Here is a 13,541-nt window from a genome sequence, read left to right as displayed (position 1 = left end):
ACGGACGTCCGTGAGGGCACCATGATTCACCTGAAATACAGCGCGCATTATTACAGATAATTAATATGGACTCGACGAAGTGAATTGCAAATGCGCAGTGGCGCGATGATGCATTGCAGCCGGCCGGCGGCCCCGCAGCTGCCATGGAGCTCGGCTCCTGTCAGGCAGCGCGATTTCCCAGCCATGTCTGAGGCAATCCTGCCATCTCCTGGACAACCCCCGGCATAGGCGGGGGAAGCCTCCACCTCGCTTCGGGAGCCGCGTTTCCGAGTGATAAATGAGAGAAGGAGACTACCCGGTCACACGCAGAGCAACCTTCGTCTGTAACTGGAAGAATATGCCAGTGGAATTATAGCGTGAGGTCAGCTCTGATGTTCAGGCCGATTCGGTTGCCTGTTTAAAAACAAAAACAAAAAAAGGAAAAAAAAAAAAAAAAAAGAGCGGAAAGGAGCGTGTGAAAGCAGCCCTCCGGGCCGCTCCGCTCCTCAGCGGTGATATTTCCTGTACAGGCAGAGGCAGGGGGACACCCGCAGCATTGAACCGCCGCCCCCGAAACCAGCAGGCGGCTGTGGCTGGAAAAAAACAGCACAAGCCCGTCCGAGGCTTTGGGCACCGCGGCAGCGGCCAGCCGCCCTGGAAACGAGATGGTTCTGTCACTTCTTTTCCCTACAGGTTTAAACATAAACATCGCTTTCCGCAGCTGTGAGTGTCTCCAGCTACTCGAGATTTTCCTTTTCGTATTTTTTTCTCAGTAGTAATTAGCAATTACAGATGAGTTGAGCATTAATTGAAAGCTCTGTTTTCTCTAACCCTATAAAAATTAGTTGGAAGTGTCACCTTTCTTTCCGGTAACTGGGAACTCACGTCCATTCCTTGTGTTTATGGCGGGCAGAAATATAGTCTTTGAACACAAAATGTTCCTTCTGTCCACCGAGATTCGAAAATCAGGGTCAGCTTTTTCGTAAAAGGCGATTATGAAAGGAAACTGTTACCCATCCTCTTGGGGAGAAAAAAAGCAGAAAGCAAGCAAGCTAATAAGAGGGAGATTCAATTGGTAGACATAACTCAAACAATAAAAATTAAAGGCAGTGGTCAGTAATATCCTCCAGCGGTGCTTGTGTGGTCCTGTGTGGTCTAGGAGAGAGCAATCATTTAAAGATTTCTTCCAGGGCAATGAAATTACTGCAGAATTTACCTCAATTTCCCATTAAAGAGAAAGATGAATTTCATTAGGAAAATGTCAAGAGGGGTAGCGTCTCTGATCTCGGCGTACAAATAAAACCAAGATTAAAACGTGATTAACAGGACAATAACACGGAATATTAACCCTACCTGTTAACTAGGTTCGAGTTTTTAATCGAGGTAATGAAAGTGGCCAAGTGCAGGCATTAAGGCTCTGCTTGAAGCTGGGCTCGCTCAAACCTGGGGAGATCCTCTTGGAAAAGAGGCCGAGGACGGAAACTCCCGGTCCGGGTGACGGATGGGCCTCCCAAGTCTCCCGCGTGCCCGGAGGGCGGTGGTACCGGGAGCGGTCTGGGAGCGCGGCTCCCGCGGCCGCCACGGAGCTCGGCCGGGCTCCGGCGGGGTGCTCTTCCCCGAGACACTGAGTGTGTCTTCGGGTGCAGCACACGGGGCCTCGGCTTGCCTCCGTGGGAGCTACGCTGCCTCCTGACTCGTACGGTTTGGGAAAGGACAAGAGCAATCTCCCGTGAGGATGCTCTCGGATGTGATTTTATTCGTACTCGCTCGGGGTGCTACAGGGAAAATGGGAGCGATGAGGGGATAAAGGGGCTCTTGTGTGATCTCTCAAAAATGTAAAATATGTATAACCCCCCGAAATAACACTGTAAGAAAAATTCCTCGCACGCAACTTGGGTGATAGCAGCGGGGTACCCAGCTGAGGCTGGCTCTCCTCTGCCCACTGCTGCACTCGCATCCTCTCTGCTGCAGAGCAGATTCGGGCATTTTATTTCGTACAGTCGTTAGATTTCTTTTTTTTTTTTTTAATCTCGGCGGCTTGCTCAAGTAATTCTGTGTTGTTGCTGCTATTATTCTTGGTTTGTCGATGTCTGCTTTATTTTATTTTAAAGACAAGATAAACATCGAGTTTAGAAGAGTTGTTTAAAAACTTGTGTTCGCTTCGGAGTGAGGATGAAAGGTAAAAGGGCAGACGTGGGGACCTAAGGGAGTGCTAGTCATTAGTGCACCAGAATGACGACCCTGGTAATATCCGATCAATTAAGATTTTAGTAGCAAGCATATGCAGATGCATATCATGTTGCTCGCAATTAAAACAAACGCCTATATAAAACGAGAAAAATACGCGTCCTGGGCACGCACACGCACAAGGTGTACTCATCTGTACGGGGGCAGAAATACGTCCGTGTGCCCTGCACGGTCACATCTCCTTTCCCTTAGTGAGAAGGAGCCGTCTTGGGTTATTCCCAGCCCGCGGTGCACACTCTCACCGTGGGTATAGTTTTCTCCCCGGCGGCTGCCCGGTGCAGGGCGGCGGGCCCTGAGGGTGCTGCCAGCCGGGGGGCCCCGCCGGGCCGGGGGCTGCAGAGCTGTCCCCTCGCAGCTCTGCAGATGTTTGTTTTCGCCCTCATCTTTGAGTTGGCGCCGCAGCTTTGCCAGCCAGCCCCGGCCGCTTTTATAGAAGCAGAGACCATGTTTTCCCCTCCCCCTTGCGAGCTCGGTATTTTCATATTTCAAGTGTTATCATAAGACTTTTAAAAACGGGGGGGAAAAAAGGGGAAGAAGAAAAAAAAAGGGGGGGACTCTGTGGTTCGGTGGCTGGAGGCGGTGCTGAAATTACCGGCTTTGAAGAACCTGTCTGCAAAGTTTCGTCCAATCGTTTCAGGCTTTCCGCTTATTCCCTGTTGTAACTAAATACTGCTGTAAGAACAGCTGAAGTCCTTTGTTGGAAATGTGTGATCGCAGTCTCTACAGATCTGGCTACGTTGGTTCTCTCTTGAATCTGCAATCTCCAGATTCCTTCTATTTTCCTAATTTGCGGGCTAATGGCAGTCAATTGGCGGCTCTGCCCACCATTTCCTACCCCCGGAGCTCGATCCCCTGGACTTGCTCAAGTTCGTGCGCAGCCCAGCCGCAGAGCCACGCGTTCAGCGGCGCGGCGCAGCCTTACCTCCCCGGCTCCGTTCCAATCAACATCAGCTCCAACGGCAACAAAGAGTGCCTGGAAGACAACAATAAATATTACGCCCACGATGCGAGCTCCAAACAAGAGGAGAGATGCAGGCAGAGGCAATCTTTCGCAAATGACCCAACTGTTACGCACACAGCCAACTTAAAGCCCGTAAAGTATGACCACTCGAGCCTGCAGAGAAGTTTGCATGGTTCGGCTGCTCTTTTGAAGTGAATTCCTGCACTTCCAGCTTAAAGGAGGACATCAAGAATTCCGTCAACTTGAACCTGACAGTTCAGCCCGCAGCAGTCCAGTCTTGCCTCAGACCTTCAGTGCAGGATGGTATGCCTTAAATATCTCGCTTTAGTTAGAGGCGACCCTAGCGATACTTGCTTTCTAAGAGATGCCTGTAATTTCCTTGTAACCCCCCTGTAACCTATTCGGAGCAATAATCGCTTAATCCGACTCGGAGGTAGATAAAAATTGTGCTGTCAGATGTGCTTTGCCCGGTTTGCCGGAGTAGTTTAGCCCTATTTTTTTTTTTTTTGCGGTTTTGTCTGTTTGGTGGGTTTGGTTGGGTTTGTTTGTTTGGTTGGTTTTGGCATATTCTCTTTAATACCCAGACCTGATCCACTAAATTATCGACGTGTTTGTTGTAGGTTTGCCTTGGTGCCCTACCCAGGGGAGATCAAGAAAGAAACGGAAACCTTACACAAAACAACAAATTGCTGAATTGGAAAACGAGTTTCTCCTCAATGAGTTTATTAACCGACAGAAGAGGAAAGAACTATCAAACAGACTGAATTTAAGCGATCAGCAAGTTAAAATTTGGTTTCAGAACCGGCGGATGAAAAAGAAAGAGTAGTAATGCGAGAGCAGGCGCTTTCTATGTACTAGAGCAGAGTCTGCCCGTTCCTGCATGAACTTATGTCCGGAGTGTTCACCCCTAGAGTAGAGCGTATTCGCGAGTGAAAAGCGGGGAGTGTGGTTTTCTTATCATTTAAACCAAGTTCTCGAAACGCGTAGGATCCCTGCGTAAATTGGCAAACGCTGAGTTCTTAGCCAAAATGAAGAAGACAAACCGGACCAGCATGGAAACCTGTATTATCAGCTTTTACCTTCCTTTCTCCATTTATATAGATTTTCTCTTGCTTCTTACCCTCTCTTTCCCTGGAGAACGAACGGTGCTAAACTAAAATCGATTTCTTTTATCTGTATGTAAACACCATTCTGCAGCAAAATAAAGGAATAACGCCTAGTAAAGACGTCAGCTCTGTGAGTCCCGGCTGCTCCCTTCATCTGCTGCCCTGCACGCCAGGGCGAGCCTGCCGCGCCGGCTTGTTTTGTGGTTTGGACTAACCTGCTCGAGCAGCGATGGGGAAAGTGGTTAACAAATAAACCTTTTTCTCGCTGCTTTTTTTTTTTTTTTTTCCTTCCTACCCCCCGCGCGGAGTTGCGAATCCGGCCGCGGCCCGGTGGAGAGGGCACGTGACACCAGCGCAAAGGCCCCCGCGTAACCTGCGCGCCTGTTCCGCAGCGGCGGCGACCGCTCCGCTTGCGGCTGCCCGCCCCGACGGCAGGGGCACGGGCGGAGGGGAGCCCTGTGTGCCCGCCGGGGGGGCCACCGCCCCCGGGGAGAGGGCTGGGCCGCTCCCCGGGCACAGAGGAGAGGTTCCCCTCTCGTGAACAAGCGCCCCTCCGTCCCTTCCCGGTCAGCCGGGCCCCGGGGGAGCGCGGGGGCACAGGGGGCCGCAGAGCCGGGCGCGGGCGGCCCTGGCGGCGCCGGTGCCGCCCCAGGTGGCCGGGCCGGGCCCTGCCCTTCCAGCGCCGCTGACTTTGGCCTTGTCCAAGCGCTGCCCCAAAACAAACAGTCGGAGGAGAGCGGGCGGTGCCGAGGCCGCGGCGGGCTGGGGCCGGGGCAGGGGCCGGGGCAGGGACCCAGGCCCGAGTTGGGGGAGTCGCCCCCCACCCACCCACCCCGAGATGCTGCAGGCGCAGGAGAGAGGAGAGCCCGGAGGTTTTGGTGGGTTTGATTATTTATTGAGACCGTCCCCAGGGCCGTTTCCGCAGCGGCTTTTACGAGGGAAAGGGGAGAAAGCGTTTCGGTTTTCTGCCCAGGTATAAACCTCAGGGGATAACCAACCGGAGGGGCTGGGAGCATTGCCCAAGCCGTTTGATTATGGGTTTAGGATGAAAATTAAATCGTTTCTCCCCGCATCTTGCTGACAGGCTTTCTCTGCCGGGAGCCGTCCGCCTCTCCAGCACCAGAGCACTCGGGCTGGAGCCGCAGAGCCAGGGGAAAAGCTCGATATTGCCTTATTCTGATAATTCGGAAAAAAAAAACAAATCTCACGGAATTTTAGATCCAGATTAAAACGCCTTTTGGCTGCAATTTCCACCTAAATATGTTTCTAATGAAGAGGGCTTTCCACACGCGAAACCTTGGGTTGCCTCTCCGATCAGTAATCGTAGCTACGCTGGCGGAGACGGCGTTATTTTCTGGTACATAAAATAGTCTCAGATATGGTTGTTCGGGGCGTATGCAACAAGGCTAAACAACCGCAAGGAGCGGCACAAAGCAGCTAACTATTCACACGGGCCTATTGCCTTCCTGAAGGCAATAAAGTCATTAATTCATAAAGAGGCATATTTGAACTTTGCTCCTACCCAACTCATTCGCTTGCAACTGCTGCTCGCAAAGGCATAGTGGTCCAGAGGATTTTGGAGGTCAATGCCGGATTTCCAGGCGGGCAGCAGTGCAGCCATCTTCCCGAGAGCTTTCCAGAGAGCCCCAAAGGTAGCGCTCGGGTGGCGTTATGGGAGTGAGATGGAAAACCAGCCCAACTTGGAGGCGCATTTCTCGCCGTCCAGAATGGCCACTCTTACCGCATTGCCCAACGCAGACAAAAACCTACCTCGCTCATGGCGGGGTGACTGTCACTGGAAAAGCGGGGGCGAAGCAGCGCCGGGTGAGAGCTCCCCGAGGGAAGGGGATGCACACCTAGGCACCTACAGCCTCAGGCACCACCCCCGGGTCCCTCCAAATCTTCGAGGCGTTCAGCCCCTGCGCTGGGAGCTGGCGCATTGCGGACAATAAAAGTCTCTTCATTCAGTAGCATTTCCCTAATTAAAAAAACTAGAAGCAACCCCAATGATGCAAGCCAGGAGGAAAGCAAAAACCAGATAAAGCCCCTTTCTTATTCCCTCCTGGAATACTACTCAGCTGGCTACGATCCATGAGAAATGGACCCTTTATGTCGTCCTTCCCTGTTCGAACCCGCCCCAGTGCAACCAGTCCCTTTATTACGCGAGTGATGTGAAATCCGAAGAGTAACCTCGGATGAAAAGCTGTGAAAAGCGATGTATTACTTATTAAACGCATCCGATCCTCGACGATGGCTTATTGTAAAGCTTCTGGTCTAAATCGCCCACGACAGGATCAAAAACACAGGAGGTAGGATCTAAATTGCGAAGTGATGGGAAAGTACGTGTATCCTGTATGTCCGTATGTGCCCGTACACACACAGACGCACTTATCTCAGGAGCGCCCGTTGTGTGTAACCGTGTGTGCGCGCACACAGACGTACACATTAGCGGGCGCATGCTGTGCACAGACACATAGGCGGGAGAAAATGGTGCATGGTTTCACCCGTGCCCACACTCCTGGTTTCTGCTCTTCCTCTGGGCAAAAAACAGCCTCTCCGGGCGTGTGGGGAGGCACACACGCGTGTGGCAGAGCTGCAGGCACGGGCGCGCCCCTCCTGTGCGGTCTCCCTGCGCACACCCGCCGGAGCCGCCCCGGGGGCACATGTGTGCACACGCGTGTGCCGCACGTCGGGTGGGCGTGCAGGAGATGCACCCGAATGAGGTGGGTGTACCCCACGCACCCCGGCTGGATTATTTCGGGTGTCCTTCCAGCTATATTTCGCCCCTTGCCCCGGCTTTGTGGGTGCATGCCGTGCGGGGGGGGGAAGGGGGGGGGAAGCAGCGGGCACCCGCTCGCTGCGCCCACGCCCGCGTCCACGTCCCCCCGCGGCACGCAGGAGACCGTCCATCCCTTTATTTACTCCAACATAAACATCTTTGCGTTTCGACCGCAGCCTAAACATGATAAAGCCTTCCGAGGGGGCTCTCGGTTCCTCCTCGTTTGATAAGGCTGCAAACGCAACTCGGCTTGTTGGGAATGGCTCTGGATGCCTTTGTGCTCCTAAAAGAGCATAAATAATTAAAGTTTGGCAGGGAGGAAAAGCTTTCTTGCAGAACTGTAGTGGCAATAAATGAAATGACTCAGAATCTCTTCTCCAGTCGGTTTTTACGAGAGCTGCCAGACAGTGTCTGTTCACGTTCTCCAGATACTAGGGGCGCCATAACAAAGTTAAGGTCAAGTTAGTGTCTTATCTTGGGTGGCACAAAAATACCGCATCTTCTCCAGCCGGATCGGGTATATTTTTAAACCAGAATGTATGCAAGTCGCCTTAATTTCCACGGAAGGCTTTTGGAAATGTCGCTTGGACCTGAATACTTGGTAATTCCAGGCAACGGTTGCAGATGTTTCAAGACGCCTAACGGTAAAGTATTCGCCTGACTGTGTACATGATGTGCATTTATGTTTCGATGCTATTTCATCTGCGTAAGGAAATAAATAAATTAAAAAAAAAAAAAAAAAAGGAGGGGGGTATGGAATGCTCCGAGCTGGGCTGGGAACCGACCCCAGGGTGAAAATGCTCTGGCAGGCGGGGACCCCCAGCTCTGCCTTGTTCCAGAGGGGTCTCTGCTGCGATGTTGGTCTCATTTCCCAAATTATATCGCTTTTTAAGGGACTGTTTCCTACAAGGGCTGTTATCGTATTAACAAATCGTCGCCATGTCTTTGAACTTGAATTAGTTGAAACCGGTTGGCTCCTGCATCAAATTTAATTGATGCTAGGCTTGCTGTATCGAAATGAAGGTGAAGGATTCTGGCTAAGGCGTAATTAGTTGTTTGAACGGTAAAGAAAACGAGGGTCCATAGGTTCCCAGAGCCATCTCTTCTGAAGAGATAGGTGATAAGAAACCTGGGGGCACGATCCAGACGGATGCCTGCCCTGCTCTGCTGCAAGCTCAGGGTGGTAAGTGACGCAGGAGCCATTTTAACTGCGCAGGCATCGTTTTAGGAGGTTGTTCGTGTGTCGCAGCAGAATCGAGAAGGCTCGAAAGTTACCGATAAAGGCAGGGAGTGGTGGTTTTGTGCCTTGGTTTTTAGCGATACCTTGAGAGAGTCTATCTGCTGGGAGCAATGTGTGGCGTTGGAGCTGGTTTGCAAGCGAGGCACCAAGGCAAAAAAAAAAAACCATACTGTACAAAGAAAAGAAAAAAGGAAAGAAAGGGGCGGGAAGGAATGAGTTTCATCTTATCTGCCTGGCTTTGGTCTTTCGCTTTTGAGAAAGGGCAAGCTGGGCTGCGGTGTGGAAGCCCCTTGGGCAGCCCTCGCCTGCTCTGGGGGGCCGAGAGATGCAGGAGGGGCTGTGCCGGTGGCAGTGGAGGCGGCGGGGCGGGTGACAGGGTGCGGGGCGCAGTCTGGGCTGCGGGGGCTCCCGCCCCCGGATCCTCTCCGCAGCGCGGAGCGGGGAGCGCGCATCCCGCGCCTCTTGCGGCGGGGCCGCGGGGCGCGCATCCTGCTCCTGGTCGAGCTCTCCGCGGGCACCGCCATCTCGCAGAGCCGGGGAGCCCCCGGGCCTAACCCACCGGCCCGGGGTGCTTTGGGGCTGGCTCCTACCTGCTGGGCTCTCTGCTTTGCTGTGGGACGTGGAGGTTGCCTTTTTGGAGGTGATTTGGGGCCTGGCCCGAGCGCCCGGGGGGTGCCTGGGTGGCAGGGGGCGATCCCGCTCGGCGTGGAGAGCTGGCCCAGATTTCAGGTTTGTTTGGCGAGCGGCATGTGGCGGGGCTACTCTGGCTATGCTGTACAGTGGCGGAAAAAGGCATTCCCATAGAGAGCTGGCAAACGTTTCTGGAATGAGGAATTGCTCGCGGCATAGGGCTGTTGCTAGCGCGTTATTATTTATTCTCTTCTCTTTTCAGCCTTTGTGACCCGGTTTGTGCTCGTCTATGTAAAATCATATTTCAAAGAGAAGGAAAAAAATTGGCAAAAATGAGCCTTCGAAGGCAGGGCGGCCGCGGCCGCGGGGCTGGCGGGTGTTGTGCCGCGCCGCCCGCTCCCAATCCTGCTTTTCCCTTCCAATGAAAATGAACGTTTTAGTGGGAGTTGGAGGCACAGGAACAGAGGTCACTTTGTGTGCTGCTCTGCTTCCCAAGGAAACCGTGCTTGGTGGACTTCTCTTCCTGCTCTAGCCCTTTGCTTTCCAGAAGAGCCCGAAGTGTCTCTCTTTCATAAAACCGGCTGCTGAGAGACGTTCTGTTCGCGTATTTCCATTGCAGTTTGTCTCTGGCGCCCTGACACAAGGGCGCAGTGTTTGGGCTTAGAAGCGAGGGAAAATGAGATGATCGGGACTCAGGCTTTGAATTTCGTGACCGGTTTCGATGCCAACTGTGATTGCTGGAGCCGGGTGGGCAGATCCAGTCGTATACGCTCGAGCGTGTGAACGGGACTTGGCTTTCCTGAGTGAACCAATCACCCGCTCGTCATCTGCGAGAGCGGCGGAGAGCCAGCATCGCTCCCCTCTGACGAGGAGCGACCACATTTCCCAGCCGAGGGTGCCCGGCGGGAGCCCGCACCCCGCGCTCCGAGGGCTACCTTCCCCGACGGTGGCTGTATTCCTTCCCCTCCCACCCCCCCACCCCCCCAACCCGCCCCATTGCCCGCGGAGGCCGGGAGGGCTGGGCGGCGATGCGGGCGGGGGGCTGCGCGCCGCGGGGCTCCGCGCCGGGCTCCGGCGGTGGGCAGGCGCCTGCCCGGGCGGCGCGGCCCCAGGTGATTAGCCGCACCACCTACGTGTATCTCATTCGCCTGGTGAAAGGATGAGGGGGGAAAGGCGGCTATATTTGTACAAAGGCTGCGATCGTCTCTCCGTGCTGGGAGGGCTCTTGGAGAGATCTTAGGAGCCTTTCCGAGGGGCTGATATAGATATAAGGACATTTCTACATCGCGTCACGTGACATAATTACCACTAGAATCAATCAAGATGAATTGCACGTCAGCACACGGTGGGGATTTTTTTCTTAGTTGATCCTGTCCAAACCCTCTTGTGCAATAGATGGATCTTGTTCAATGCATTGAAGCCTCCTGGTTGCTTGCAATCGCAAAAAAGGAAGACATGACTGAGTTTGACGATTGCAGTCACGGCACATCCAATATGTATCTGCCAGGGTGTGCTTATTACGTCTCACCCTCAGATTTCTCGACGAAACCCTCTTTTTTGTCGCAATCGTCGTCCTGTCAAATGACTTTTCCTTATTCTTCTAATTTACCTCATGTCCAACCTGTGCGCGAAGTAGCATTCAGGGAATACGGATTAGAGCGCAGCAAATGGCAGTACAGGGGCAGTTATGCTCCTTATTACTCAGCTGAAGAGGTGATGCACAGAGACTTTCTGCAGCCCGCGAACAGGAGGACGGAAATGTTATTCAAAACGGACCCTGTCTGCGGCCACCACGGACCGTCTCCAGCCGCCTCCAACTTCTACAGCTCGGTGGGGAGGAACGGCATCCTGCCGCAAGGCTTCGACCAGTTTTACGAGACAGCCCCCGGACCCCCGTACCCAGCAGCACTTCCGAGGGCGAGGGGGACGCGGACAAGGGCGACTTGAAAGCCCAGAACAGCACTTGCAGTAAAACACCTTCCAGCCAAGAGAAGAAAGTGACACCAGCCAACAGCGCCGGTTCCCCCTCTGGTGAGGCTGTTGCAGAGAAGAGCAACAGTTCAGGTAGGTATCAGTAGTAAATTGGGGGCAAGAGTACAAGGCCAACACTTTGTCAAGCCGCATTTTATGTGCAATTTTATAAGCATCCAAAGGATTTTTATATCCTATAAGATTTCCTTTACCGTTGTAAGCGTGTTTACGATAGGAAACCAATTTAGGTGGGCTTAAGGTATTCTTGGAAGAGGATATTAATTGTTATTAAATTGTTGATTTTGGCGGGGGGGAGACGGGGAGATTTCACAGGTAGTGCTCAGAGCTGCCCTTCGGTTTAGAGTTTAAGATCTTCGCTTGTTTGGGGTGGAGGGCGGGGGTGTGTGGGTGAGAGGAGTTTGAGAAACTTGGAATTTTCCAGCCCATTTAAATATCTCTCTGATATTGCTCAAAGTGCTCTCCTTTAAGGAGAAGTTGGGAAATATTCGCTTTTTTTACTAAGTCATCCAGAGAGAAAAAGCCCCAGGAATATTTTCTTTTTGCACTACTAGAGGGCTACTTTCCAGGCAATGGGATATTGTCAAAGCCTCTTGATCTCTTCCTAGCTGAGCACGTTCGTAGCAGCAGCATAAATCAGTTCTTCTCTCTTGAATTTCAGCAATTCCCCAGCGATCAAGGAAAAAGAGGTGTCCCTATACCAAATATCAGATAAGAGAACTGGAACGGGAGTTTTTCTTCAACGTGTACATAAACAAAGAGAAAAGACTGCAGTTGTCCAGAATGCTCAACCTCACTGCCCGGCAAGTTAAAATCTGGTTCCAGATCGAAGGATGAAAGAAAAGAAACTGAATAGAGATCGACTCCAATATTTCACATGGGAATCCCTTGTTTTGAAAAAAAAAAAAAAAACGGAAAAAAAAAAAGAGAGAGAGAGAGCAAGCGAAAAGGAGAGAAAGAAGAAAAACAATAATATCTCGGTCTTTCTGACCTGCCATCTGAATGCAAAAGTAAATTGGTTTACATGACACATCCACCACTGCGGAACGCAAAGTTTCATTTTCATGTGCAACTCCACACACTGAATGGCCACTGGAGATTTCGGGGCTTGGCGGAGCAGATTCCTGATAAAGGGAAACTAGGGTAAATCCAACTGTCCACTTTCAAGTGTTTCTCGCCAAAGGTGCTTTTTTTTTTTCCCTCTCCCACAGTACCAGCAATGGACCTGCAGTGTGTCTGGTAGTTTTTTTGCTTACAATTCATTGAGTTCGGGGGGCTCTGTTGTTGCTTTTGAGCTAGGAATAACACTTCCTCCCTTTAAGTGAATGCGGTTTATTAAGAGATGGTAAAGTACGTTCTCTATATATAAAATATATATATATAGTTTCTATTGTCATCCAAAAGCATGGGCCACTGTCTTTTTCATGTGAATAAATGGTTTCTAGTAAAGTTAAGGATATACTTCCGTGCACTGTATGGATTTCCATCTCTGAAGGATCCTAGCGTTTCCCGGGCTAGAGCCAAGTCAGTTAAATAGTAACGGGAGGAAGCCTAGTCGGCTTATTTTTAACGCATTTTCAAATAAATAATAGTTTAGAGGACTAAATCTCCTTCCTAGGTATGGATATCCCCGTTCGTGCGAGACAGAGCCAACATGGCTGTCTGCAGACCATCACTTCTGATGGTGCTACAAATTACTATAAACAGCGAAAAAGGCGCTTTTTTTTTTTTTTTTTAACTGGTCAGGTTCCAAATAAGCCCTGAATCCCCAAAGCCAATCACTGTTTACTTGTTAGTGAAGGGTTAAGGCAGAGAGGATCGAGGGCTTCGCAGCGAGTCAGACAAGAGGAGCTGTAAACAATTGGCGCTAGTGGAGGAAGGGGGGCGGGAAAGAAAAAAAAAAAAGGAAAAAAAAATAAAAGAAAAGAAAAGAAACCCACTTTGGAGGGCAGAGGGGTGGGTCTCTTAAATATCATTCCTCGGCAGGGGGAGCGGAGCGCGGCGCTCGGCCGGGAGCGCAGCCCGCTGCCCCGGCCCGGCGGGCCCTGCGCGGGGGCAGGCATCCGGCGGAGGTCCGCTCCGCTCCCTCGCCGCTTTATCTTGCGTGACCTGGCTGGGCTGTTTACAAAACCTTGAACTGTCTAGACAACACCATAAAACCCGAGGTTCTAAACAGCTTAATTGGGTTATATTATACACCTTCTGGTGGGTGAAAAAGAGATTTCCGCAATGTGCAATACAGGCGAGGAGGTGAGAAAAGAATTTGCCTTTTTTTTTTTGAATAGGACGAAGCGGCTCTCGCTACGCTCGCACGCAGGGAAGGGAAAAGTGCCCAAATAAGTCAGGAAAAGCCTGAGAATTCAAGGAAACGAGAATGGAAGTGGAGGGAGGCATGACTAAAAAAATTATTTTTTAAATCCTTTAGCAAGAAAAACATAAGTGTATGCCTTTGAACTTCCAAAATGTCAAGGTCATCACCTTTAACCTTTCTGAATAATTAGGCGCCTTAAGGTGTCCTCTGTTATTTTCAACCACCACCCACTCTCTCTCTGTCTCCCTCCCTCCCTCTCTCTCTCTCACACACACACGCACAACACACACACGCTTATT

The 13,541-nt window shown here is 51.6% G+C and overlaps 2 protein-coding genes across 2 annotated transcripts; both read left to right on the top strand.

The window, feature by feature from the left end:
• Positions 1 to 2,929: 2,929 nt before the first annotated feature.
• HOXD12 (homeobox D12) lies at positions 2,930 to 4,045 on the top strand. The gene is given in 4 exon segments (XM_009982174.2): positions 2,930 to 3,395; positions 3,398 to 3,490; positions 3,808 to 4,002; positions 4,005 to 4,045. Coding segments are annotated over 4 exon segments (795 nt in total).
• Positions 4,046 to 10,101: 6,056 nt separating this feature from the next.
• On the top strand, positions 10,102 to 11,807 carry HOXD11 (homeobox D11). Its single transcript, XM_009978268.2, is given in 3 exon segments — positions 10,102 to 10,841; positions 10,844 to 11,006; positions 11,593 to 11,807. Coding segments are annotated over 3 exon segments (843 nt in total). The 5' UTR covers positions 10,102 to 10,337; the 3' UTR covers positions 11,769 to 11,807.
• Positions 11,808 to 13,541: the final 1,734 nt, after the last annotated feature.

The sequence above is a fragment of the Tauraco erythrolophus genome, chromosome 8 (genome assembly GCF_009769465.1).
Source record: "Tauraco erythrolophus isolate bTauEry1 chromosome 8, bTauEry1.pri, whole genome shotgun sequence".
Classification (NCBI taxonomy): Eukaryota; Metazoa; Chordata; class Aves; order Musophagiformes; family Musophagidae; genus Tauraco; species Tauraco erythrolophus.
Note: the sequence above shows the minus strand (reverse complement) of the source record. Positions and strands in the feature narration are given on the sequence as shown.